At 30.4% G+C, this 24,934-nt stretch overlaps 1 protein-coding gene across 1 annotated transcript; it reads left to right on the top strand.

Moving 5' to 3' along the window:
* Positions 1-15,980: 15,980 nt before the first annotated feature.
* LOC149883601 (uncharacterized) lies at positions 15,981-22,666 on the top strand. The gene is made up of 4 exons (XM_090097630.1): positions 15,981-16,345; positions 16,561-16,782; positions 21,257-21,355; positions 22,646-22,666. Exons 1-4 carry the CDS (start codon positions 16,229-16,231, stop codon positions 22,664-22,666), a joined length of 459 nt encoding a protein of 152 aa, XP_089953756.1. The 5' UTR covers positions 15,981-16,228.
* Positions 22,667-24,934: the final 2,268 nt, after the last annotated feature.

The following is a 24,934-nucleotide window of genomic DNA, read 5'->3' as shown; positions in this document are numbered from 1 at the left end:
AGTTAATATTAAGAGAATATATTTGAGGATATTTATTAAGAAAAATAACTAAAGAGAAGAAAAACCAGTCGTAAGTATTTTATTTGTATTTTGATTAAGGTTACATTGTTATTAATATTATTATCATTACTTTATGCGTTAAAAAAAAAATTATGATTAAAAGTCTAATGCTCCTATCGCGCTTCTACCATATCTGAGTTACACACTGACAGTCCTACCTCACATTCTATCACATTCTATATTGCCCATTATTACGCAATGGATATGCCCTGGGACAGAAATTTGGTGCGATATGTAGGGAGCATATAGAGGCTTAGCTGTACAAGGTTTCCAACACAGTATAGTAAACCATACTCACAACTTCGTTGATTCAGCTACAGGGGTGATTACTAATAGAATCGAAGCAATGTGGCAACGAAGAAAATTAAAATTCAAAGCTATGTTTGGACCCACAAATCATGACATGATACTAGATTATTTTTTCAGTGTTCATGTGGGCACAGCCTTTTAAAAAACAGTCTCACTTTCATTTTTGGGATCAAGTTGCACATAATTATATAGTTTGATAACAGGAAGAAATACTCATAAATATAATACATTTATGAAAAGGAAAATTTATTTACTCTAACTTAACGTAAAGGAAGTAACGGAGAAATAAAAATTCTTGAATTGTTAATTTCTCCACTATTTCCTTAACAACCACTTCAGCAGTGGTTATATTAAATTTAAAGATAAAAAAAACTTAAAAAACGGTAAAAACCATGTTCAGTTTATAAACTAATTACATTTACTTTTTAATTATGCCATCGCGTTGAAAAAATGGCGAGTATTAGCGTTTTCGTTTGAGTTATTGATTTTTTCAGATTGAAATTAGAGTACGTTAAGTTGGTCTAAAATTACTGTTTCTTATACGTTTTCTTAGTTTTAAACGATAATCTTTCATAATCTGCAAAAAAAAAATAGTATGTATGGGTAGGGTGTGGAGGTGCGAAAGTAAAGTAGCGCCAGAACCCATATGTGCTGAAACTAAAACTTGTGTATTCCCATATCTGTTAGTGAAGATTTCAATTGCCTCTATATAATTTTCTGAACTAAGTGAAAGTCCTAAAATACTAACCAATTCTTGGCCAGATAAATATTTTTTAGAAAATTAAATTGATCTGCAAACCCTCAAGCCTACGAATTGATAAATTAAATTGGTCCCAGAAACTCTGCCAATCTACGGGGTTCCGATTAAAAACTTGCAATTCTAACTTTGGTAAAACACACTTAGATTGATTTAAACTTTTAACAGAACCTTTTTCTGATTCATTTATCTTTATACTTTTTAATTTTAGTGTCACTACAGCCATCAACACATGATAAAACTCAACTACTCTTGCACGCTCCGAAACCTCATTTTCAATTTCCTCTTGATCTAAATTATTTAATTTTTCCGTATCAATATTGTTTAATCTCTCGTAACTCTCGCTTAAATTACTTTTTAAACCAATAAATTTGGCATGGTTAAACTCCTCACTCTCTGATTCCTCTCTTAAATCGCTCAACAAATTTCAAAAACTTACTCGTAATGCTCTCCTTCTCGCTACTTTCCTTCCTAATGCGGCTGCCATTTTTAAATAAATATGCACAACAGCTCAGAATAAAATCGAATTTTCGTCCCAATCAACACTTCAACAACTAAATGCTAATTCTATCAAATCTTTCCAAACAAATCACAAAAAATATTCTCAACTTACTCCAATGTTCAACAACTCAAACTTTTCTTAACTTTTGATAAACTTCTTTCTTTAATCTTTAAATTCGATATCTCTTTATAGTTTTTTATCATGCGCCATGTAGAATCTCGAGGGTTGAAAAAATGATCACTTTACTTTGGAGAGACTCTTTCACTGGTACAAAATAGAAGAGACCTAAGCTGCTCCACCAACAGAATATATGATAAAAAGAGGTCTGTGGAGAGCACGCACGAATAAACTAACCATTAACAATAATTAAGTTACAAATGTCACTTTTAACAAAACCTGTTTACAATTATAAATGTCACTTTCAACATGCTCCTTTACAATAATTAAATTATTAATGTCACTTTTAACATCTCGTACAGAATATAGATTTCTTTTTCTTCAAGTTCGTTCAGTACTTTTGTTTCAACTTCTGAGTCATGGTATTCTAAAACAGGTTTTGCTAGTTTTCTTTTTGATTAGTCTTTGTCTCAGAATGGCTACAGAACTTTCAAGAACTTTACTCATTAAACTCATATCATTTTATTTCTAGTCGTGTTTGCGAAAACAGTTTTAAACAGTTTTAACGGTGGGACTTATTCATTTTTTTATGTAATTGAACATGTGTGTCCACCTCAGTGTTTTGGTCGACTCGCTCATTTCTTTTTTCGAATGTTTACGTTTGAGTCGGGTAAAAACTTAAAGATAATGTTCATAACTTTCTCATTTGAGTAGACATTGATTCGCGTTTTCAATAAATGTTTTAAACCGTGTAAATATATTCTGAAATACTCCAACAATATAATGTCATGCATATACCTTCATTTACATATTCTTTTAATAAATTTCTTAATAATACAAATAAAATATATTACCCCTCACAGATAGTTTAATATAAACCTTGAAAACGTAAGGTGAAAAATGGAAAAACAAAATAAACAAATCATCTCAAAAATAAGATGCGTAGGCACTGAGTAGCTAGGGCTAAAACCTTAAAAAGTGCCTTGAGAAAATTTAAATCTTAAAAGGTGAAATGCAAAACTCCATTAACTAATTTAAAATCTCAATATTGCATTTCACAAAAAAAATATTGCTAATCATTGTAATTGATATCGATATTGGTGTCATCGTGTCACCATCATCATCATCATCATCATCATCATCATCATCATCATCATCATCATCATCATCATCATCATCATCATCATCATCATCATCATCATCATCATCATCATCATCATCATCATCATCATCATCATCATCATCATCATCACCATCATTATTTCGATGACACTTCTTTTTTCCGCTATCATATTGGAATGATAAGAATACGGAAATGAAACGATACTAGGCACCGCCGATTCGGCTCGTAAAATCCGCAAAAAACTAATCCGGCTTATTTTGAGGATTAAAACAGTCAGTTCGTAAAAATTTTTCGGATTGATAATCCGAAAACTAATTTACGAACCACTAGCGAATTTTTTTTTCTTTGCGGATTCACTTCGCTGTTCGGATTATTAATCCGAAAATTTTTACGAATCAGTTTAACTTTAATTCGCTTAACGAATTATACGAATCGCTTTCCGTTCGCGTCACCATTAAATGGTGTGGTCCAAAAAAATTACATTTTTATTATGTGCGCGTCCTTTAAATAGTGAATTTCTTTTTTATTTTCAATCAGTCCTTTTTGGAAATCTTAACCTACAACAATTCGTTCAACAGATCAAGTCTACTATTCTTCACCTACATTTATTACGGTAAGCCATTGTTATATTATTTTGATTTAAAAGTTAAGAATATTTCAAACTGAATTTTTGGGTTTTTTTTTTTTTTTTTTTTTTTGTGGATCGAATTCCTTTGCGAAATATTTCGCATTGCGGATTGCTTCAATTAGTGGATTGGTCCGATAAAATTTATATTGTTATATTTCTTCCACTTAAATATTAACAGAAATAAAAATAGAAATAGAAATAAAAACTAGTTTGAAAAATTGTTACGTTCATTTCAATAATTAAGGCAAATAATTAGTTCTTTTATTGAAAACTTTATGCATGCCTCTAAAATATCATTTCTTGTTAAGACTAATATTAAGGAAAATTTTCAAATAACATAATAAATAATTAGTTCTTTTTTCTTAATCACGTTTTATTAAGGCAAATATTAAGGAAATATTGAGGCAAATATTTCAATAAAAAGTTCGTAAACCGAAAATGTGATTTGATCCGTGTTTTCGAATTTTTAATCCGAAAAGTAATCCTTATTAATAATCTGATCCATTTTTGTGGATTTTAAATTCAATAAATAATCCGAAATATTCGTCCGATCCGATATGGCAAACTTAATCCGATTCGTTTCCTTTTTTTTATTTCACTTTCTTTTTTCTTTTCAGATGCCTAAGCTATCTAGTATTTGGGAATTCTCCAACAATGTGGAGGAAAACAAGGCAAATTGCAAGGCCTGTGGGAAAATATACTTAATCAATAAAAGCACCACAAATCCTTTAAGGAACCATTTGAAAAGAGTCCACTTGAATTTATATAAAAAATTAGAAAGGAAAGACAAGCAAAAATTAACAATACCAGACATTTTTGATGAGGTTGCCTCTGAAGACTCAGATTTTGAACAAACAAAAGAAAGAGGAAAAAAGAGGAGATGTCCACAGACACAAAAAGATACACCAGCATCGTCACAGCCTGGACCAAGTGGAACTTGTGGAACTTCCAACACACAGACACGGCAAGGCAGAAAACAGGCTACCAAACCTGAATAGGAAGTTACTGACATCAATCAAATAAGAACTGTTGTTGACATTACTAAATGGGTGATTGAGGACACTCAACCATTTTCTATTGTAGAAACTAACGCATTCACCCGGATGATGAAAACTGCAACCAACGGTCAATTCAGAGCCATTACAGCAAAGAATATATCTACAAAATACATTCCTCTCCTTTTTAAATTCATCAAGAAACAAGTAAAAAATATTTTCAATACAGACAAGTCAAATCTTTACGGAGTGGCCTTTACATCCGACGTGTGGACCACTGATCACACCAATTTGTCTTTCATGAGCCTTACACTCCACTATATAGATTCAAAGTTCCAATTAAAGCGCTTCTTGGTGGAAATGTCCTACTTCCCCGAACAACATACTGGCGACAATATTGCCAAGAAGCTCAATAAATCTATCAACAAACTTGAACTTGATTTTGGAGTCAAAACCTGGATAACAGTCGACGGTGCAGCTAATGTCCAAGCAGGTGTTAGGATTTGGGGTTCAAACAGCAATTTGGTGTGTCAACCACCGTCTAAATCTAGTTGTCAATGGTGCTGTCAATGATAAAAGATGTCCAAAATGGTCAATTCTCAACCACAAAATAACAAAATTAGTCGGTCACTTCAACCAGTCCTCTCAAAAAGCTATGACTTTAGTTAATGCTGCCAAAGCCTCAAATAACTCCAGAACGAAGTTAGTACAGAGATGCCCCACAAGATGGAACTCTGACCTCCATCAAATGGAGTCTGTGGTGGATCTTCTTCCGGCGATGCATTCTTTAAAGAATCCGAACCCTACTGTTTCTGGAGGTTGTAAGTTGACAGATCATTCAATCTGTCACCCAATAATGTCAAGGCTGGCCAGAAAAACCTCTGTATACCTACTGCATCATCAACATCTGAAAGAGTTTTCTCAGCAGCAGGGAATATATACAGCTCTAGAAGAACCAATCTTTCAATCTCAAAGGTTGAGATGTTGGTATATATAAAAGAAAAACACTAAGCAACTCAGTAAAATTCAAGAGCGTGTGAGGCCAGGAAATGAATTTGGAAAATGATTAACTTTCAGTGTGATTTTGACTTTTTTTTATTTCTTAACAAGATAATCATTTCGTTTCATTCTATATTTGAATATTATAAATAAATAAAAATGAATCTTATTTCAAAAGGATTTTTTATTCTGAGTCCGTATAAATCCGTAAAAATAATATCGGTTCGGATTCCAATTCGAAAAAAATTTTTCGAATTGCAATTCGATCCGAAAGTATCGAATATAATCCGAAAAAATTTTCACGAATTTTTTTCCGATACATTATTTTCGGATCAAATCAATCCGTAAGTAATTTGAACCGTTTAGCATAGATAATTCGGTGCACAATCCGCAAACCGATAAACAGTAATGAATCGGCGGTCTCTACTTTTATTTACTTTCCTTAAATTTCCTTAAAGTTTGGTAAACCTGGAACAAAATAACAAAACGAATAATTTATTTGTTATTAAACCTATATTGTTTAATTTCTGATCGTATTCTTGTGTTTTAACTATTCTTCCGTTTTCTGCTACTTTACTTAATACAGTATAGTCTTTCATGAAACATTGTGTTTTTATAGTCGAGTACAGCTTAGTTAATGGTGACTCTAAAATGCTATTCTCCTGACAAGAGTTAGAAATTATATTTCCTTATACTTGGTATTTTGTAAGGGTCTGCGTATCGTTTCATTTCTGTATTGTTATCTTTCCGATATGATAGCGGAAAAAAAGTGTCATCGGATTGACGAGTTCCGGTGTATACCGAGATTTAAACTAACTACAATACCGAATAAAATATTTTTACCGATGTTTTGTCGTAATTATTACGATGACACTTTTTTTTTTCCGCCATCATATTGGAATGATAACAATATGGAAATGAAACGATACGCAGACCCTTTGTATTTTGATAAAGATTGTGAGTATTAAAATGCTTGGGGGATACGATGTTTAGATTTCAAGTAAAGTTTTAAACTGATTTTCTATTTTGTTTACAAGTTCACTGACAAGTGCTTTAGCTATATTAAAATTATCAATATCGGTTCATGATCGGTATTTTTCCTTCAAAGAAGAACTATTGGAATGAACAAAAGGAGTTGCAAAAGTAGAGCAGTCATAGCTAGGCTTCTACCCAGACAGCACACGACACTGGGCCAGAATTCAACACGCCGTGTTGACTATTTTATTAACGGGCCAGTACTGGCGCGAGTCTGGCAACCTTCTGGCGAGCAATCGTATGCCATCGTAATGGCATTTCTTATTGGGCCAACACTGGCCCGATTGTGGCGGCTACAGAGTTTCGGCCGAATGTCGTTTTGCCGCAATCATCTTAATTTTGAATGTTCTCTACGTTATCCATGATGATATAATGGAAGCGAAACTAAAGGTTTACAAAGTGTATTTCGCAAACTTTTTGCTTTTGCTGTGTTTAAACTTTGACGTCTAAAACTAGGCTTTTGCAAAAAGGCAATTTATGGTTTACTAGAATGGATAGAGTAAAGTGAAACAAACTTTCTTTGTTAAATTGAAATTGCTATGATATAGTTTAAAGTTCGAATAAGAGGTTTTCAGTGTTCTTTTTACCCCACTCTCAGATTATGCTTCCCACTTTAAGGCTCAAATCAGAGAGTATTTCTTATTTTTGTCGGAAATGTCGAACTTATTTGCCTCGCTTTTTTTTTTCTCTTGAATTTGTGATTATTTTTTTTTTCGCGAACGTCCTAGTTATAAATTCTCTTGTTTTTGATACCTAAATCGCATTTTGTTTAAAGGTATTATAAATAAAAGCATCTTAAAGTTCATGAAAAACTATTGATTTCAGAAGTTGGAAAGAAATATTAAGTGTGTAGTTTTAATGAGCATTTTTGAGAAAGCATTTTTAAACAGTCAGTTATGTAAAGCTACTTTAACTTATATTCATCTTATTATTTTTATTATTGTTGTTGTTACAAATAGTAACAACATATGATAATAAAAATAATAAGACCATACCTTTAGTTGACCATACCCAAGTGATATACAATCTTATTTTAAACCTTTTCTAGATATATCAAAAGAAGTAAACTTATATTCCTAACTATTATCTCATTACTGGATAAATAATGAGTCTTCATGAGGAGTATTTAAAACACTTATGTAGAAAGTGTGGCTTCATAATAAAACTGGATAGTCACTATCAATTAAAACCTGTTGTTATCTTTAAACAAGCAACTCTTAGTTTTTACAAGCTGGATGTAACCTTAGACAACTAAAAAGTTCATCCTGAATATTTATGCAAATCATGTTATATGGTCTTACACAGGTTAGATTTAAAATCAAAAAAAGGCTTTGAAGTTGAGAGGAATGATAAATTCTTCACTTTTTCTGAACACACAGAAAACTGTTATGTATGTAACACACTCACAAGAGTCGGAAGAAATAAAAATGTACATGTGATAAGTATTCATCAACAGTTAAAAGCATTTGCATCAAAACATAGTTTTGACTGTTTCAATGAAAATAACAAAAATTATTTTGTAATAATTAAAATCTTTAGTTATCGCCAATCAAATGGCATGTGGAGACTAACTATTTTAAATCACGAAGTGCCATTATCCATTAATATAAACAAATCTCTTCCAGATCAACTAAATCTTCAATCTGCTAATTTTATATTCTCCAACATCTCATGTATCTGTAAAGATAATAATGACTTCCACTAACTTTTTTTCTAATCATAAATAAATTTTCTGATTTTAAAAATTTCAGAAGTGCATCAAATGAGGATGTTGAATCATAGGCGCCGAGTTCACGGAGCAATAGGGGCAGTGGCCCCCCTGGAAATTTACACTAATAATATATTATCACAGATTATCATGAGGGCGAGAGCATTTATTCGCCCCCGTAATAATCCGTGATTATATATTATTTGTATAAATTTCTGGGAGGGGAGGCACTGCCCCTGTTGCCCCCGTGAACTTGGCGCCTATGGTTGGAATAATTGAAACAAAAGAAGGCAATACAGTTGAAAACTTTAAACCCAGCTAGCACGTAACGTTATTTCAACGTTACGATTTGGTTGAAATATGATTGAAAAATAACGATCTAAGTTTCAACGTTATTTCAACGTAAATTTAACAGTAAAAACAAACGTTGAAAATTTCCACGGCTTTTCAACGTTTATTTTCAGTTATTTTCTGACATAGATGCTTTGTAATAAAAGCAATTAAAAATTTACCGACACAAATGTAATTCAAGTTTCAAATTATGGTAAATATACACTGTACTATGAATAAGTTTTAGCCCACTTATTAAAACTCGTGTTTTTTTTAACAGATTTTGAATAATAGTTTCCGATTATTTTTTTATATAAAATAATGTCTAACTTCAAACAATACTAAACACTATTTTAACAAGGAAAAGCAATATTTTTCAAAATTTTACATAGATTTTTGTATTTAGATATCTAATGTGTTTATTTTTATTGTATGCTGATCTAAACCCAATTCGTATCAGCTCGTTTGTTTTTAGTTTGCTCTTGCATTTTTGTTTATTTATTGCTGCGAAGGCTTCATATCAGATGATAGTGCAGTTTACAAAGATATTTCATAGATACTGTGTGTTTAATATTATTTTTTGTTTTTCTAAGAGCGAAACTTCTTCTAATTTACGGTGTTTTTTTTGTTTTTTTTTCCTTTTGTATTATTACTTTTATTGCTATTTAAGTAATAAAATGGGTAAAAATCCACTACTGGAACATAAAAAAATGAAGAAGGTTATTCTCAACGATAAATTGTCCAAAAAACAAAATATTCAAGGACAGCCATTAGAGAAATTGTAAAAAAGTTTAAAAACACGGGATCTCTTGAGGATAAAAATCAAAGTGGAAGACCTCCAAAGCTTACAAAACATGACATAAAGTATTTGAAAAATTTGTCTCTGCGAAATCAGAAAAAAACCTCCAGTGAACTAGCCCAAGACATTCAGGCTGCGACTGGGACAAATGTTTCCTCATCTTGCATTCGATAACATTTGCTAAAAGCTGGGTTAAGAGGGTGTGTTGCAGTTCGAAAGCCTTTACTACATCATGACAATAAAGAAAAAAGACTTAAATATGCAAAACAGCATAATAATTGGACGCAAGGAATGTTAAACCGTGTACTATACACAGATGAATCAAAACTTGAATTGTTCAGTAGCAGAAGATGACAGTATGTAAGAAGAAGGGTAGGAGAGGCTTATCGCCCTGATTGTCTACATCCAACAATCAAGCATGGGGGAGGTTCTGTTTTAGTTTGGGGTTGTATTTCATCATCTGAATTAGGTGATTTAATCAGAATTGATGGCAAACTGACAGGAGAACAGTATAATGAAATTTTAAGACACCATGCAATACCATCTGGAATGAAACTAATTGGTAATAATTTCATTCTACAGCAAGACAATGATCCCAAACATTGTTCCCGAGTGGCCAAAAAATATTTATAGGACATGTGTGAGGAGGGAGTTCTCGAAGTAATGAACTGGCCTCCTCAAAGTCCAGAGTTGAACATTATTGAACATGTTTGGGATTATTTGGATAAAAAAAAGGCTGAATATAACCCCAAAAATGTCGAAGAATGTTCTCGAATACTAAAAAGAGAGTGGGACAATATTCCATAAAATTTCGTTACAAATTTATATGAATCAATTCTCAGGAGATTCGCTTCAGTAATCAACGCAAAAGGCGGACATACGAAGTATTAATTGTTCTTTCTTTTTGTATCATATTTTATCAAATTATTTCTAGATATTTTTGTTTGTAATATATGTGTCTATAAACCTGATTTTTTTTTTACTTCATAAGTCCTTTATATTTTTAAGATAAAATCAAAAATAATTATAAACTTATGGTAGGCTAAAACTTATTCACAGTACTGTGTATATATATATATATATATATATATATATATATATATATATATATATATATATATATATATATATATATATATATATATATATATATATATATATGTATATGTATATGTATACACATACATATATGTTTTATTTGTGTGATGTATGCTTTATCGAAAGAGTTGCTATCTTGGACAATAACGAAGTAAATTGGTTCAATAATAAGTTGTTTTTTCCCCACTATTTATTGTTAAATGTTTACACTCGCTTGTAAACAATGTGAAGGTTAAAATGCACGAATATCTTACTGTAACGTTTTGAGATCTCTGTCTGACAAATTCATCCATGTTTATCTGCATTCTCATGTCATGTTTCACACAACTTATACAGGTTATTTTGGAAAACTTAGGTTATCAAGTCAGAAAAAAGTTTTTTTTGTTGAATTTTTTGTTCAATTTAGAACACCGTTTATAGTTGTTAAAAGCTAATAAGTTGTTTTCATTTAGATGCAGTTACCCAATGTTTTAAGATAAAAAAACGATGTACGACGGTATATTGCAGATTGTTTGAAGTTTGCACCATATCGTTTGGATGTTGGAAAGCGAGCATCAAATCAAGAGGAGAGTGTGGTGACAGAAGGTGATACAGAAGATGTTGATATTTATGATCAAGAATGATTTTATCAAGATCGTTTTCCAAAATATTTTTATTTTGTATAATTTTTTGTTTTAAAAATGTTTAAATTATCTTTGTGGTTTTATTTGCTTTCATTTACAGTTTAGTTATCTGCATTTGCAAAATGACAAATGGGCAGATCATTTGTGAAACTATAATAAGATATATAAAATCAACTATTGCAGTCTTTATATTGTATTGAAATTTGATAGGATTTGTTAATGGTCACAATTTAGCTTGAATTAGTAAAGACTTGGATAAACTTTGAAAAAATAGCACATACAATGATTCTTATCACCCGCACATTATTTCTTATCTATGCAATATTGTTATTAAGAGTAGAATATTCTACTCACAATAACATTATTGTACATATAAGAAATGTTCATTGAACCAACGCTAAATCAACGTTAATACAGCTATTCATGAAACGATAACAGAATTTTAAACGATTACAGAATTTTAAGATCTAATCTTCAGTTTTTCTTGAATAAAAATCTAACGGAAAAAGATTTCAAAATAGTTTTTTTTCTAATTTGGTATATAGGTTATTTGTTAATAAAATTAAAAAAAGTAGGTTTCGACTCATCACTGTTTACTCAGAAATTTCATGAAAAGGTAGGTGATACAAATTAAGAGGTGTCAAAAAAGTTTAAACGATTTCTTTTAGGATCAATTATTTGCTAATTAATTGATAAATCCGGGGCGAAAATTTTTTTTATTTTTAAATGAAGTCAAAATGAGTCAATTACAATCAAAAAGTTTATCGCAACATCATCAGGCAGCTTTTAAGTTTTAAAAAATCAACTTGAAATATTGTAAATTTCAAATTATTTTCAATTGCGTGCAAATGGGTTACAAAGCAGTTTCTAGTGAGATCAAGTGGCAAGTTATCGGTATGGCGAGGACCAAAAATCACACAAACGTTCAAATAGGCAAAATACTTCGCGCTTCTGAATCTTGCGTTCGAAAAACCATCAAAACCTGGGAACTTACCAAGGGCATCTCCGACATGCAGCGTACTGGGAGACTATCCAAACTCAACAACCGTGACAAAAGTGGTATATTCAGAATGAGCAGAGAAAACCCCAGACTCAGCTACAAAAAGCTTGCACAAATCTTCAACGACTCAAAAAATAATCCAAATGTTAGCAGAGAGCTCGTTAGACGAACATTGTTGGACAATGGTAATGGAACGTAAACAGCTGCTAGAAAACCTATTCTTTCAATCATGGATAAACGTAAACAACGAGTGTGGTCCAAAGAAAGGCCGGACTGGTCTGTAGAACAGTGGGCAAATGTTATTTGGAGTGATGAAGCTAATTTTCAAGTCGTAAACCGCAAGGGAAGAATGTGAAAAGATTTGCAACTGAGAAATATTCAGACAGGTTTTTGCAACATCGTCGACTAGGCGGTGGAGGTTCGGTTGGCATCTGGGGATGTTTTTCTCACAAAGGTATAGGCTTCTGTGAGCTGTACAAAGGCCGAATTAATCAATACAACTACAAAAACACATTGGAAACGTGTTTAAATCCATAATCAGACACTTGTATGGCAAAAGCAAGCAATTCATCTTTCAACAAGACGGGGCTTTAGCTCTCACAGCTCACTCAATCAAAGAATATTTTTAAAAAAAAAGTTCAATGTGATGCCCTGGTGCCCTAGATCACCAGATCTCAACCCAATTGAAAATATTTGGTCTTGGATCAACAATCAACTGACATACTATGAAGTTCAATCAACTCAGCATTTAAAGCAACTTTTGAATGAGTACTGGCTGAAGGTACCTCGCGTGATGTGCATGAAATTAGTTGAATCAATGCATAAACGAGTTTATCTTTGGTATAAAAACAAAGGAGGACACTTTAAATATTAATTTTGCTTTTTTTTTAAATTTTTTGTTCGAATGTTGCAATTCGTTTAAACTTTTGTGCTTCTTATTTTTCCTATATGATTTTTTGTAATTGTTTTTTTCTAACTAAATATTAAAATTTTTATAATATGTTGATACTCATTTTAAAGCTAATTACTTTTTCTTTAATAAATAAAAAAATTAATTCGATATCATTTTACAGTTTTTTTTAATTAAATAAAAACCAAACATACTTGATAAAAATTCTGCAATCGTGTAAACTTTCGTGAATAGCTGTATAACGTTGATCTGTGGTTTGTTTTCAACGTTTATCTAACGTTTGGTTTCAACGTAGATTTGCGTTTCCATTTTAACCAAAAATTAACCGTTTTTCATCCTTAAATTTCAACATTTTTTCGACGTTTTTTCAACGTTGATGTGCTTGCTGGGTAATAATGATCAGTTTTTGGAACTGTAGTTAATATATTTTCTGATAATAATGTTAATGTTAAAACTGAACTTGATCGTATTTAAAATCTTAGTAATGATAATGATGAAATATTCTCATTAGATTTGACTGCCCTATTATCTGATTGGGCTGTTCAGTTTAGTGTTAATCTGACTGCTTTGTCATCTTTACTGTGGTTCTCTGTTTGTTTCATCCTGATTTGCCTATTTAAAAAACTCAACACAATTTTATAGTTGCATATCGAGCAGGTGGTGATAATTTTTATTTTGGTTCAGCAATTAGTTTAACAAATATTAAATCATGTTTATGATAAAATTTAAAAATTTTCAGCTCTTTATGTGCAGTTGATTATCGATGGTTTGCCTTCGTTTAAAAGTAGCAAAATATCATTTTAGCCAGGTTTGTGTCTTTTTCAAAGGTTTTAATTTTAAAAAAACCTGTGTGATTCAAGTCTGTTAAGAATCATATTTAGTATCACACTTAGATAAAGTTAAACACATTGCAATTTTAGATGACAGAATTCTCAAGTATGTATTTAAGACGACTTACAGAGTTTCATTTTAGACCAGTTTAAGACAACTTTAAGATGTCTTAAATAAGCCAACTTTAAGAGGTCTTAAATAAGACGACTTATTGTGTTTCATTTGAGACCAGTTTAAGATATCTTTAAGATCAATTTCAAGACATCTTCAATTTGTCTATAAGACGATTTGTTGCTGGGTGGGATCAGTTTAAACTAATTACAACTGCACAAAACATAATCCTATTGTACAAATATGTAAAAGATTTAATGAAATGAACAATTTTATGAAGTTGTCTTCAACCATTTCTAATGAAGTAAAGGCAAATGTGAAAGACGGTTGTTTTTTAACCAATCATGGTGTGGTTTTAGTAAAAGAATATTTAGGAGGAGGAAAATATTGTTGCTTCTATACATAATTATAAATTAAATGAATTAAATAAAATAAATAAATTAAATAAATTAAATAAATTAAATAAACTAAATAAATTAAATAAATTAAATAAATTAAATAAATTAAATAAATTAAATAAATTAAATAAATTAAATAAATTAAATAAATTAAATAAATTAAATAAATTAAATAAATTAAATAAATTAAATTATACGTTAGTATTACAGTAAAAAGGCTTTTAATACTTACTTTGACATTTTTCTAAATTCAAAATCCATTGATGTTTACGTTTTGAGAAATGATTGAAAGAGTATTATTTGTATCAAAGATATAAAAACTTCAGTGATAAAGTGTTCATGTTTTCCTGTTGATAAAGGATTTGTTATTTTACGATTGCAAAATAATTTTTACTTGCACTTTACTGGAAAACCTTTGCATTTCCTTAGGATTAGAAATTCTAGATGACATTAACTTTGAGGACAATGTTGAAGATGATGTACATGGTGTTCAACCTAAATTAACTGAAACCAACCAAATTCAAAGAAGAACACAAATCAAAAACTATATGTTTGCAAGTCGAAGGCGATGATATATTTTTAAAATGTTGCATGGGTGCCCGCAGGATATTTTGTTTTAGATATGACACTTTTAGGCATATAAGCTTAAGTATGTTCATGTTTATGTCAAATAAGATTGATTTGCAAATATAAAGAAGTGATTGGAGTCTGAGAACAAGAATACACCAAAAGGTTTATAGAAAAATATGCTTTGATAAAGATTTGTAATTAAGAAAACTTGGTTTATTAAAAAAAAAAAATCAACTCGGTTGTTTTTTTTGCGTAAGTTCAGCGCAACTTATGCGCAACCCTAACTTTACGGAAATGCTGCGAAACATTGGTGAATACTAAGCTTAGGCATCTCGAAACGTTTCCGGAATTTTCAATCAAGATTTTTATTTCGAGATGATACGAGAAGTTACGAGATTGGGTATTGAAAATTCATCAAAAAATCTCGAAAATTTCGAGATTTTTTTGAGTTTTTTTTCGAGAGTTACGAGATTCTTTTCGAGATTAGTTACTAGAATGTCGTATTTACTTCATTTCGAGATAGAGCGAGAATTTCGAGATATTACGAGTTTCTCGTAATGACTCGTCAAAAAAAAGGGATAAACTAGTTAATCCGTACAAAGTACGCATTTTTGGGACAATTGACGCGACAGCTGAATTATTGTTTAATTGTTTTTTTTGCAATGTAAACAGAGCTTAAAATTAAAAAACTTTAAAAGTTTAATGAAATTAGTTAAAATTTTATTAAACATATAATATCTTTGTTATTCAACAATATTATCATCTTTTTTACAAAGAATCAGGTTAGAAAACACTTTATTACTATATATTTTTATAATTTTTTGTTTATTTTGTTGTCTTTTTACTTTAGTTCATTACTTAAAAACTTTTTTTAGGTTTTTAACAAGATGACAAAGTTAAAAGTTAAAAGTGAATGATGTCAGTGAAATAAACATATTATATTTACACATACAAGTTTGCATTGTCATGTAGATGAAATGTCGTATTGAAGTAAATGTCCTATTGAAGTAATTGGAATACAAATTTTGGTAATCATTTTCCGGGAAAGTGCAAGTTTTCTTTTGTAGTTCCTGGAACTTTTTAACGATCGGACGTATTTAATTATTGTCATGGAAAATTTTTTTTTGAATTTTTTTTTTGACTTTGATAGTGATATTTGATTTACATACTTTTAGTCTGACAAAATTGTTCGTCCAAGGACATAAATATGGAAGCACTTTACTGAGGAAAGAGTCATCGAGAATGGCAGTGAGAAAGTTTTTGCGAAGTGCAACATTGACAATTGTGGCCATGTCTCCAAGCTTACAGATGGAAACACCAGTGGTATGAGGCGTCACATGATTAGTTCTCACTCAGTGATCTGGCTAGCTTTGGAAAAAGAAACGGCAGAGAAAAAGCGTCAAGGAGATGTTGCCTATCAGAATTCTAGAGCAGGCGAATTGGTGTTTTAAATCATTTTTATTAATCTTTATTAAACTACTTTTATTGAATATTAATTATTTGTTTTGTTGGTTTAAGATTTTTTGTTGATTTGTTGTTTTTGTTGAATTGTTGATTTAAGATTTTTGAATCATTTTTCTTTTGTTTATTTACGAATCCAAAACCTTTATAGTTTTTACAAAAAAAGGTACTTATTATTACTTTTTTTAATTTTTAGTTATACGACGAAGATGAGCGATACGAGCAAGAGCAAAGAGGACATACACCTAAAGTCTTAGATAAAGGCATTAAAAAGAGGAAGCTGGTAGGACCATCAACACCTGAGAAAGCCAAAAACATTGATGCATTCATGAAGAATAAGCCGCAGGACAAAAAGCAGCTACGAGGAGACATAGAAACTTCCAAGATCTTGGCCAGATGCAACCTTATCTTAAATCTGGTAGAAACTGAAAAAAGAGTCGAATTTTTCACAATGAGGACTGCCAATGGCTGCTTAGGTGGGCATAGAAATAGTGTTTTGTTATTTTAATCAAAATTTAGGTACAAAAACGAACAAAAAACCTTTTGTTCCAATAGTTTTCAATATATTTGGAAAATTAGAAAACTTGTCTCGTAATATCTCGAAAAACATTGAAAAAATATTTTATATCTCGTTAATTTCTCGTTATTCTCGTAATATTATCATGTTTCGAGAGGGGAAATTTTGTGGCCGATTCTCAATCGAGAATCTCGTTACTTCTCGTAACCTCTCGAAGCAAATTCTCGAAACTTGTGAAAACCATGATCTCGATCGAAACTATTTTCGAAACTCAGTGTCATTTCGAGATCTTGTATCGTAATGTCTGGTAACAAAAATAGTTTCGAGACGCCCGAGCTTAGTGAATACCAAATAGTAACATGAACTTACGATTTCCGTAACCTTAGTTGAGCTGCGCAAAAGTTACGAAAATTTGGTGAATAAGCACCCTGGGCCGCGGTTTATTGCTCCAAGATTATTTATCGGAAGCGATAGACCGAGACGAAAGAGCAATTTTCTGAAAAATCGTTAAAAAGGTTAACTAAATAGAAGGACAACACAGAAGGGTCTCATTTAAATTAATTAAAAAGAGTACTGGGAGAAATTGGCAGATATGATGTCGCGAGAGAAATAAATGCACATTTACTTGGCAAATAGACCACTGATACAAATAGCATTGATTTTTCTTTTACTTGTAATTAAATGTAACTAATACTAAAAACTAAAACTAATCCGTTTTACTCAAATGAGCTTTTTTAAACTTTATAAAACTAATTTTTGAAACTATTCTTAACTTTTATCGTACTGATTAATTTTCAACTTGTTTACATATAATTACTAATCTTATAAACTGCTAAAAATATTTTACGTAAATACTTTATAATTTTTTTAAAATAAGTATAATAAGCAAAATAATATTAATATTTTTAATGACGCCATATCGCGAGGTTAGAATTATTTTGTTCTATCTCCAAGTTTAAATGTTGGGAGAAAGTTTTTGATTTTTCTAAAAGTAAAAATTGTTTAAAGCTTTAGCTTTTATTTTTAAAGAAATGATAACTTATGCTTTAATCAATTATGTTTAAGCAAATTATTTAGAAAAAAAATTATAAAATAATGCGTATTTTAAAAGTTATTATTACTAACTAAAATTAATAACTCATTTTCTCCCAGCTTTTAAAATTGGAGATAGAACAAAATAATTCTAACCTCGCGATACGTCGTCTTTCGTCGGGCTAAGTATACCTGCAATGACGCTATGTCGCCAAGCACACAAACTTTCAATTTTCATCATGAATCTTTACTTGATTGGCATTGTGTTAATTCACTAAATCTAACTTTACTAAAACAATTGGCATTGTGTTAATTTACTAAATCTAACTTTACTAAAGCATAAGCCAAGCCAAACCACACTTTAAATAGCAAACTAATCTTTTGTTCTATAAAATGAAAATGGTAGATGTAGCAATTAAACAATTATAATGAAAATTGTTGATTTGACATAGAAGAACACTCATGTAACCATAATTTTGAAAATAGTGACCGAATATCATATTAATTGGTAACGTTTTGTAGTGTTGTGACCAAAACTAAAAATTGTAACTAACTTAAATAAAAAAACCGTAACTAATTTTTTAGCGTAACTAATATTAGTCGATTAACTTTTTAGTCTAAATTTAGTCGAGTAACTTTTTAGTCTAAATTTAGTCGAGTAACTTTTTAGTCTAAATTTAGTCGAGTAACTTTTTAGTCTAAATTTAGTCGAGTAACTTTTTAGTCTAAATTTAGTCGAGTAACTTTTTAGTCTAACTAAATTTAGTCGACTAATTTTTTAATTTGCGAAAAATATATTGTTACTTTTACCCAAAAAATACTTTTTTAAAATCTTGTTATGTGTTAGTTGTGAAGTGGTTTGAGCGCCATTCTTTTAATAACAAATTGCTGTAAGTTACAATTTACATCTCCAGGGCATCTTTTTCAAGGTCGATTTTCAGAGTTTTTCAAGTTTTTGGAGAAAGGTTTGCGAGATATACACTTAGAGCTTTGTAATAAAACTGTATCATGCCATGATGCAGATAATTTAAAAGAGCCTTTGCTAAAAATTGTAGAAAATTTAAAGTGGATGATAAAATAATGAGTAACGTGTGCAACTGTCTAAATTCTTTAAAAGTTTGTTTAAACATTCAATCAATAAGATGCACGGGACATGTTTTGCAATTAGTTGCTAAAAATGTCATAGATTTAGTTGAAGAAGGTGAAAGAGATAGTTCTTCTAAATTCTTTTTAATTGCTAGAACATTAACTAAGTGCAGGAAAATTGTTACATCTTTCAATCTTTCTTCTCAACTTAATGATTTATTAGATGAAAGTTAAATGCGACAAGGTGTCGAAAAAAATCACTTATTTCATTTGATTTAAGATGTGAAAACTCGTTGGCACTCTTCGTTTCTCATGGCAGAGCGAATCCTTAAGCTGCACTGCTACGTAAAAGATATTTTGTAATTCGAAACAACAATACAAAGACATGAGAAAATATTTATTCGATGAAGATGAAATTGTTAACTTAAAAGAAACGGTAAATGCTTTATTAAGCTTTAATTAAGTGTTTTACTGTCTGGCGATAGGTATGCAACGTGTTCTTTAATAATTCCATGTATAAAGTACCTTGAGAAGCAGCTAAATAAAAATAAAAGTGAAACTCCTCCTTTAATTCTAATATTGAAATCGCATTTGTTAGAATCTTTACAAACATAGAAAGATTCATATGAATTAGAGAATAATTCCTTTTTATTGTGTGCCACTTTTTTGGATCCAAACTATAAAAGTTTTCAATTCTTTGAAAAGTACGAAAAAAGAAATATTTAAAAAGCGTAAAAGAATTTTTATATTTTTATCTCGCAAAAAGAGTTTTGAAATAATTCCAATTAAAAGGTGACAAAGGAATTTAAAAAATTTAAGTTGTCTTTCGACGATGAAGAAGATGATTCCGGAAGTGATGGTGGCAAAAATGTAACTTTAGATTTAAAAAAAGAAATCAGTGAATATATAAAATTGTCAGTGCACGAACAAAATATTTTAGAATTTTGGCATCAAAATCAATATATTTTTCCAATATTGTATTGTATTCCAACGATGATTTTATGTACACCTGCTACCAGTGCACCAAGTGAGCGCCTTTTTTCTGACGCATTAAACAATTTGTATGTTAAGCGAAACAGGATGACGGCTGAATGTTTTCAAATGTTGATGTTTTTGTACGAAAATTTGGAATTTTTTAATTTGGTTTAAAATTAGTGCAATTTAATAAATGTAATACGGAAGTATCTTGTTGTGGGAATTACTTTTGAATTTATTTTATTGTTCTTAAATAAAAAATATTTTTATTGCTCTTAAATTTAGAACTTGAACTGCTTTGTTTTAAAAACAATTAAATAAGGTTGCAACATGTTTAAAAAATGATTTTATAAACTTGTTGCTTTTATGTTTGGGGCGGGGGGGATCCCAGAAACATGAGGGCTTTTATTTTTCCAGGCTCAAATCATCGCAATTTTTTGCAAAGCACCCTTATCCAATTTTCAATTTTTTTAAGAAAAACTAATTTTTTAATTAGACTATAAAACTAAGTGCTAAATATGAACGCTGCAAGTCTTCCCGATTCTATGTTATTTAAATTTAAATTTTTTTACATTTGTAAATGTATTTCACATTTTAATGTATTAATCATGACCCACTCAAGTTTATATTTCATAATGAATTAATTCATTAACCTTACGTTTTCTTTATAATTCTACAAAAAATGGCGTCTCAAATGCGGTTTATTTAAGTTGATATTTCAAACGTTTTAGTTAGAGTATCTATCTTTTAACATCAAATTGAGGTGGCATTCAATTGACAATGAATGCATTTCTTTTCCCACTATTTTAATTCCAAATATAAAAGTGGGATTAGAGTTTTCCATCTTTTCATGATACTATTATTTAGGGGGAGGGGAGGAGAGGGGAAGGGCGGTTGGGGTGTTTCTATGACTTAGCGCGGGAGTAAGGTCTATATTTAGAGTAAATTCTTACTAATTTCATCAATAGTAATGCAAGACATTAACCCATTTACGCCGGCCGTCCTCATTTGGGAACGCTTAAAAAAATAAACATGCAACGACGTGGGAAGAATTTTTTCATACCACACATCTGCCTAACGTCCTCATTTGAGGACGCATCATTATTTCAATACTTGGTTAAAAAAAAATTTTTTTTTTTAAATAAATGTAATAAATATAATCTAAACTTCATGTTTTTGTTTCATTTTACATTATATCCTTCCTAGTTTCTTTTCAGGCGTTAATGGGTTAATAGTAATTCATAATAGTAAAAGCATAATGGTATGCAATAATTAATTAAAGTACAAAACAGAGTGTGAGATATTCTCTATACAGGCGTATAAGCGGGACATTGAGAATTATGATTTAGGTAGTGGAATACCAGATTATATTCAGGAGAAGGTGAGCGTATACGCCTATAGGAAGGACAGAATACCCTGGTATTTGACGTTTCAAATGTTCTGTCGACTCGTATCTGAACCCCCGTCAGGGAGTTGTCATCGAAATCGGCGAGCAAAACCCATCCCTAAGTTCAGGTCGAGTCTTCAATTGTTGCGCAACATTGACGACATACTACCAAAAGCCAATTACCCCAACCTACTCCCGTTTTTGTTATGTAAGAACCGCAAGTACCACAATATAGAAAATGGGGATATATGTATGTGGATGGAATAAAAATTAAAGGGAAGCTATGATGGCGCGCTGAAGGTGATTGCAATGAGTATAATAATCTTATCTAAAAAAAACAAACTAGAAAACGCGCAGAATCACTATGACAATAGGCTCACAATTTCTAAGGAATTGTAATAGTGACCGTAGTTTGTATAACGATATTATTACTCGCCTCTATGGAGTGCTCCATATGTCTAAGAGTTCCTTCGAGGTGCAGCAGTATAAAAATTATAAATTTGATAAGGAGAGCGAGTGTAAGCATAAAAATTATAAATTAATAATTCTGAGAGCGAGTGTAAGTCAGAATAAGGTGTATAAAAAAGAAAAGTACCTTGGATTATCAGATGCTGTGTGTAAAAGTAGAATCTGATGCTCTAACATAAACCATATTAAAAACTATATATAAAGAACCAGCAATTACAAATATAAGCTAAATATCGAGAATTAAGAAATTGCAAGCGTAAACTAAATAATGTCAAGACCAATATTACTTCTATAAGTCTAATGTAGATAATGTGTTGAAGTATTTTACATAGTTATTTATGCAAAAAGAAAGGTATGAAAAAAAGGTGTGAAAAAAAGGAAGTAATTGTTGTGTATGTACAGGATGTTGGAAGCTGTTGTTAGGCAATACATGTTTAGCCAGGATATAAAATTGGTATTTGCGAAAGGATGGTATGATGTGTAGGAGTAATGCGCGTAATTTTATTTTATTCTTTTACATTTGATCTTTTGTTATTCTAGTGTATTAGTATTCCTAAAGAATTTTTGTTTAGATTTTTTATCCTATTATTTTTTTTCTATTTTAATATTTTTTGTTTTTTTATTTTTTATTTTTTATTTTTTTATTATCGCCGTGCGCTTGTACATGTTTATAGGTAATGGATGTTTAGTTAGAGTAAAAGTATGGTATGTTCGGAAGTGGTAGGATGTGTAGGAGTAATGCGTGTGATTTTTATTTTTATTCTTTTTTTTTTTTTTTCATTATGGTGTGTTATTAATCCTAATTTTTTTGTTTAGATTTTATTGTGTAAAGGTTGAATGATGGCAAACCAAAAGGCAAAGACACTGTTGTTAAAAATCAGTCCGAGCAATCTGCTGAAGCGGTGAAGAGGATTGATAGGAGGGAGGTTATTAGGGGGTGTTAGTGAATTCCAACATTTTCTGATGAGCCGTTCTACTGCACCAATACCATCCTTGTGGGGAGTGTTGGTGTAAAGAAAAACAACTTCAGCTGTTATTAGTAGGTATTCTTTGGATAGGTGGGGGGGGGGAGGTGTGTTTAGCATTCTTAACAGATCAGTAGAGTCTCTGAAGAAGGGTGGTAGTGATTCGGCTAGAGGCGCTCATCCAACCTAAAAATATTATTAACTTGATTATTCACTCTACAGAAACTGGAATAAAACAAATATAAGTTTTAGTAAAAAAGACTAAAATAAGTCCATAATCTTCACATTGTTATCTTAAACCTTAAGTAACCTTATACCTGCATGCTTTAGTAATCAGATCTCTATGATTTTTTCCATTTAACTGTGATGATGCAATTGAGTTTCTAAAAAAAAAGAGAATTTTGGGGAAATTATAATTTTACTGGATATTGTTGTTTAATTTGGCAGGATTATTCTTTATATATATTCTTATATATATCTTATTCTTTATATATATTCTTTATACTTAAAAGAAAAAATGGGAACGTTAGACTGTAAAACTGTCAAAAAAAACAATTTTATAAAATGTTATTAAAACTATTTAATAGCATCTTCATTGAAAATCAAAAAAATGAAGCATGATCATGTTTTTTAACCATTTAAATCACAAATATTGTTGTGAAAAATATAACTTTAAAAATACTTTTAAACTGTTTTACACTAAAACTCAACAAATGACTAACTACCACCTCAATTGAAAGTGATCCCATAACAGACGAGTATAGTCAACTTGTCCAGGAAGACATTGTGTAACATGATACTAAAGAAATATTTTATACACTACATTATACACTTATATGTTAAAAAGTTTTTTGATTTTACTTAAAAAAACTTTAACAAAAGTTTAAGGTACCTTTTTTTGCCCCTAAAAGTTCAATCTGCTTTCTTTTTCATTCCTTTACAAGTGAATCACTAACAATAATTTCAGCTGTCAAGAGAAAAATTGTTATGTGTAAATTCACAGCCAACCACTCATTCTCTATCCAACCTCACTCATTTCTATAGTAATTAGATAGCAGGTGAGGATTTCTATAGTATATATAAAAATTATTTTTTTTATATATAAAATAGTTTAAAACAAAAGTTACATGGTAGTTGCTCAAACTATTCTTGCAGTTCTGCTAAAGATTTTTTTTTTTTAATTTTTGTCTTTTTGAAATTATATTCTACATACATGGCTGAAAATAAAAACTATTTTGATATGCAAAAAAAAAAAAAAAGTAGTAAAATAAAATAAAACAAAAAAACATTTACTGATCTTTAATAGAGATTTCATTATAAAAAGTCAATCTTAACAACATCAAAAAAAAGAACCATAAACAATACCTTGATTTTGACTCACTCTTTGTGCATAATGTAATAAAGCTTCTGTTAGTAAATCAGTTCTTCTACTAGCTGTCATTTCTTTTGTCATGTAACAAAACTTTTGGCGCTACTTACAGTTTCTCCCCCTTTCCCCCTCCCCCTCCCCCCCCCCCCCGTTTGTTTTTTATAATATTCGTCATTTTTTAAAATCTTTTTCAAAACGCATCAATTTTTTTACAAAAATAAATTACCGTTAAATTGCTCAATAAACAGAGCTGATTTCCGTCTGCATTAGCATTATTGTTTTAAAATGCTATACCGAAATGAAATTAATTGAAAATTTCAAATAAAGGTTGAATGTAGAATGTGAGAATGTAGGCTAATCGATGAATAATTATTACGGTATTGTACGCTGTTTTTTTTTTATTAAGAAAATAGTAGAGGATTATATTTTTTAAATTTTATATGTGATAAAACGGTTATAAACTAAATTTCAAAAGCTCTTCTTTTAGGAAACAAAACTGTTGAATTCTTTTTTAAAATTTATTACAAAAGTACTTTACTTGTATTATAGTTTATTCTCTAATAACCCAAAAAATTGAGCAAGATAAACATACTTTACCGACTTTTTTAACCAAAGTAAAACTAGATATAGAACTAAGATCTCAAAAATTGATAATATTGATCCATAATTCTATCCTAAAATCTCCCATGCTGATATTGTTACATATTTATTGTTTGCACAAAGCCCTGCCACCAAAGAAGAACTTAAATGCTTTAAAAGATTAGAATTGTA

This window comes from Hydra viridissima, unplaced genomic scaffold, assembly GCF_058129835.1.
Source record: "Hydra viridissima isolate aposymbiotic clone 2 unplaced genomic scaffold, HvirCarnegie_v1 scaffold_9, whole genome shotgun sequence".
In the NCBI taxonomy this organism is placed as follows: domain Eukaryota; kingdom Metazoa; phylum Cnidaria; class Hydrozoa; order Anthoathecata; family Hydridae; genus Hydra; species Hydra viridissima.
This window is presented reverse-complemented; position numbering and strand designations above follow the sequence as displayed.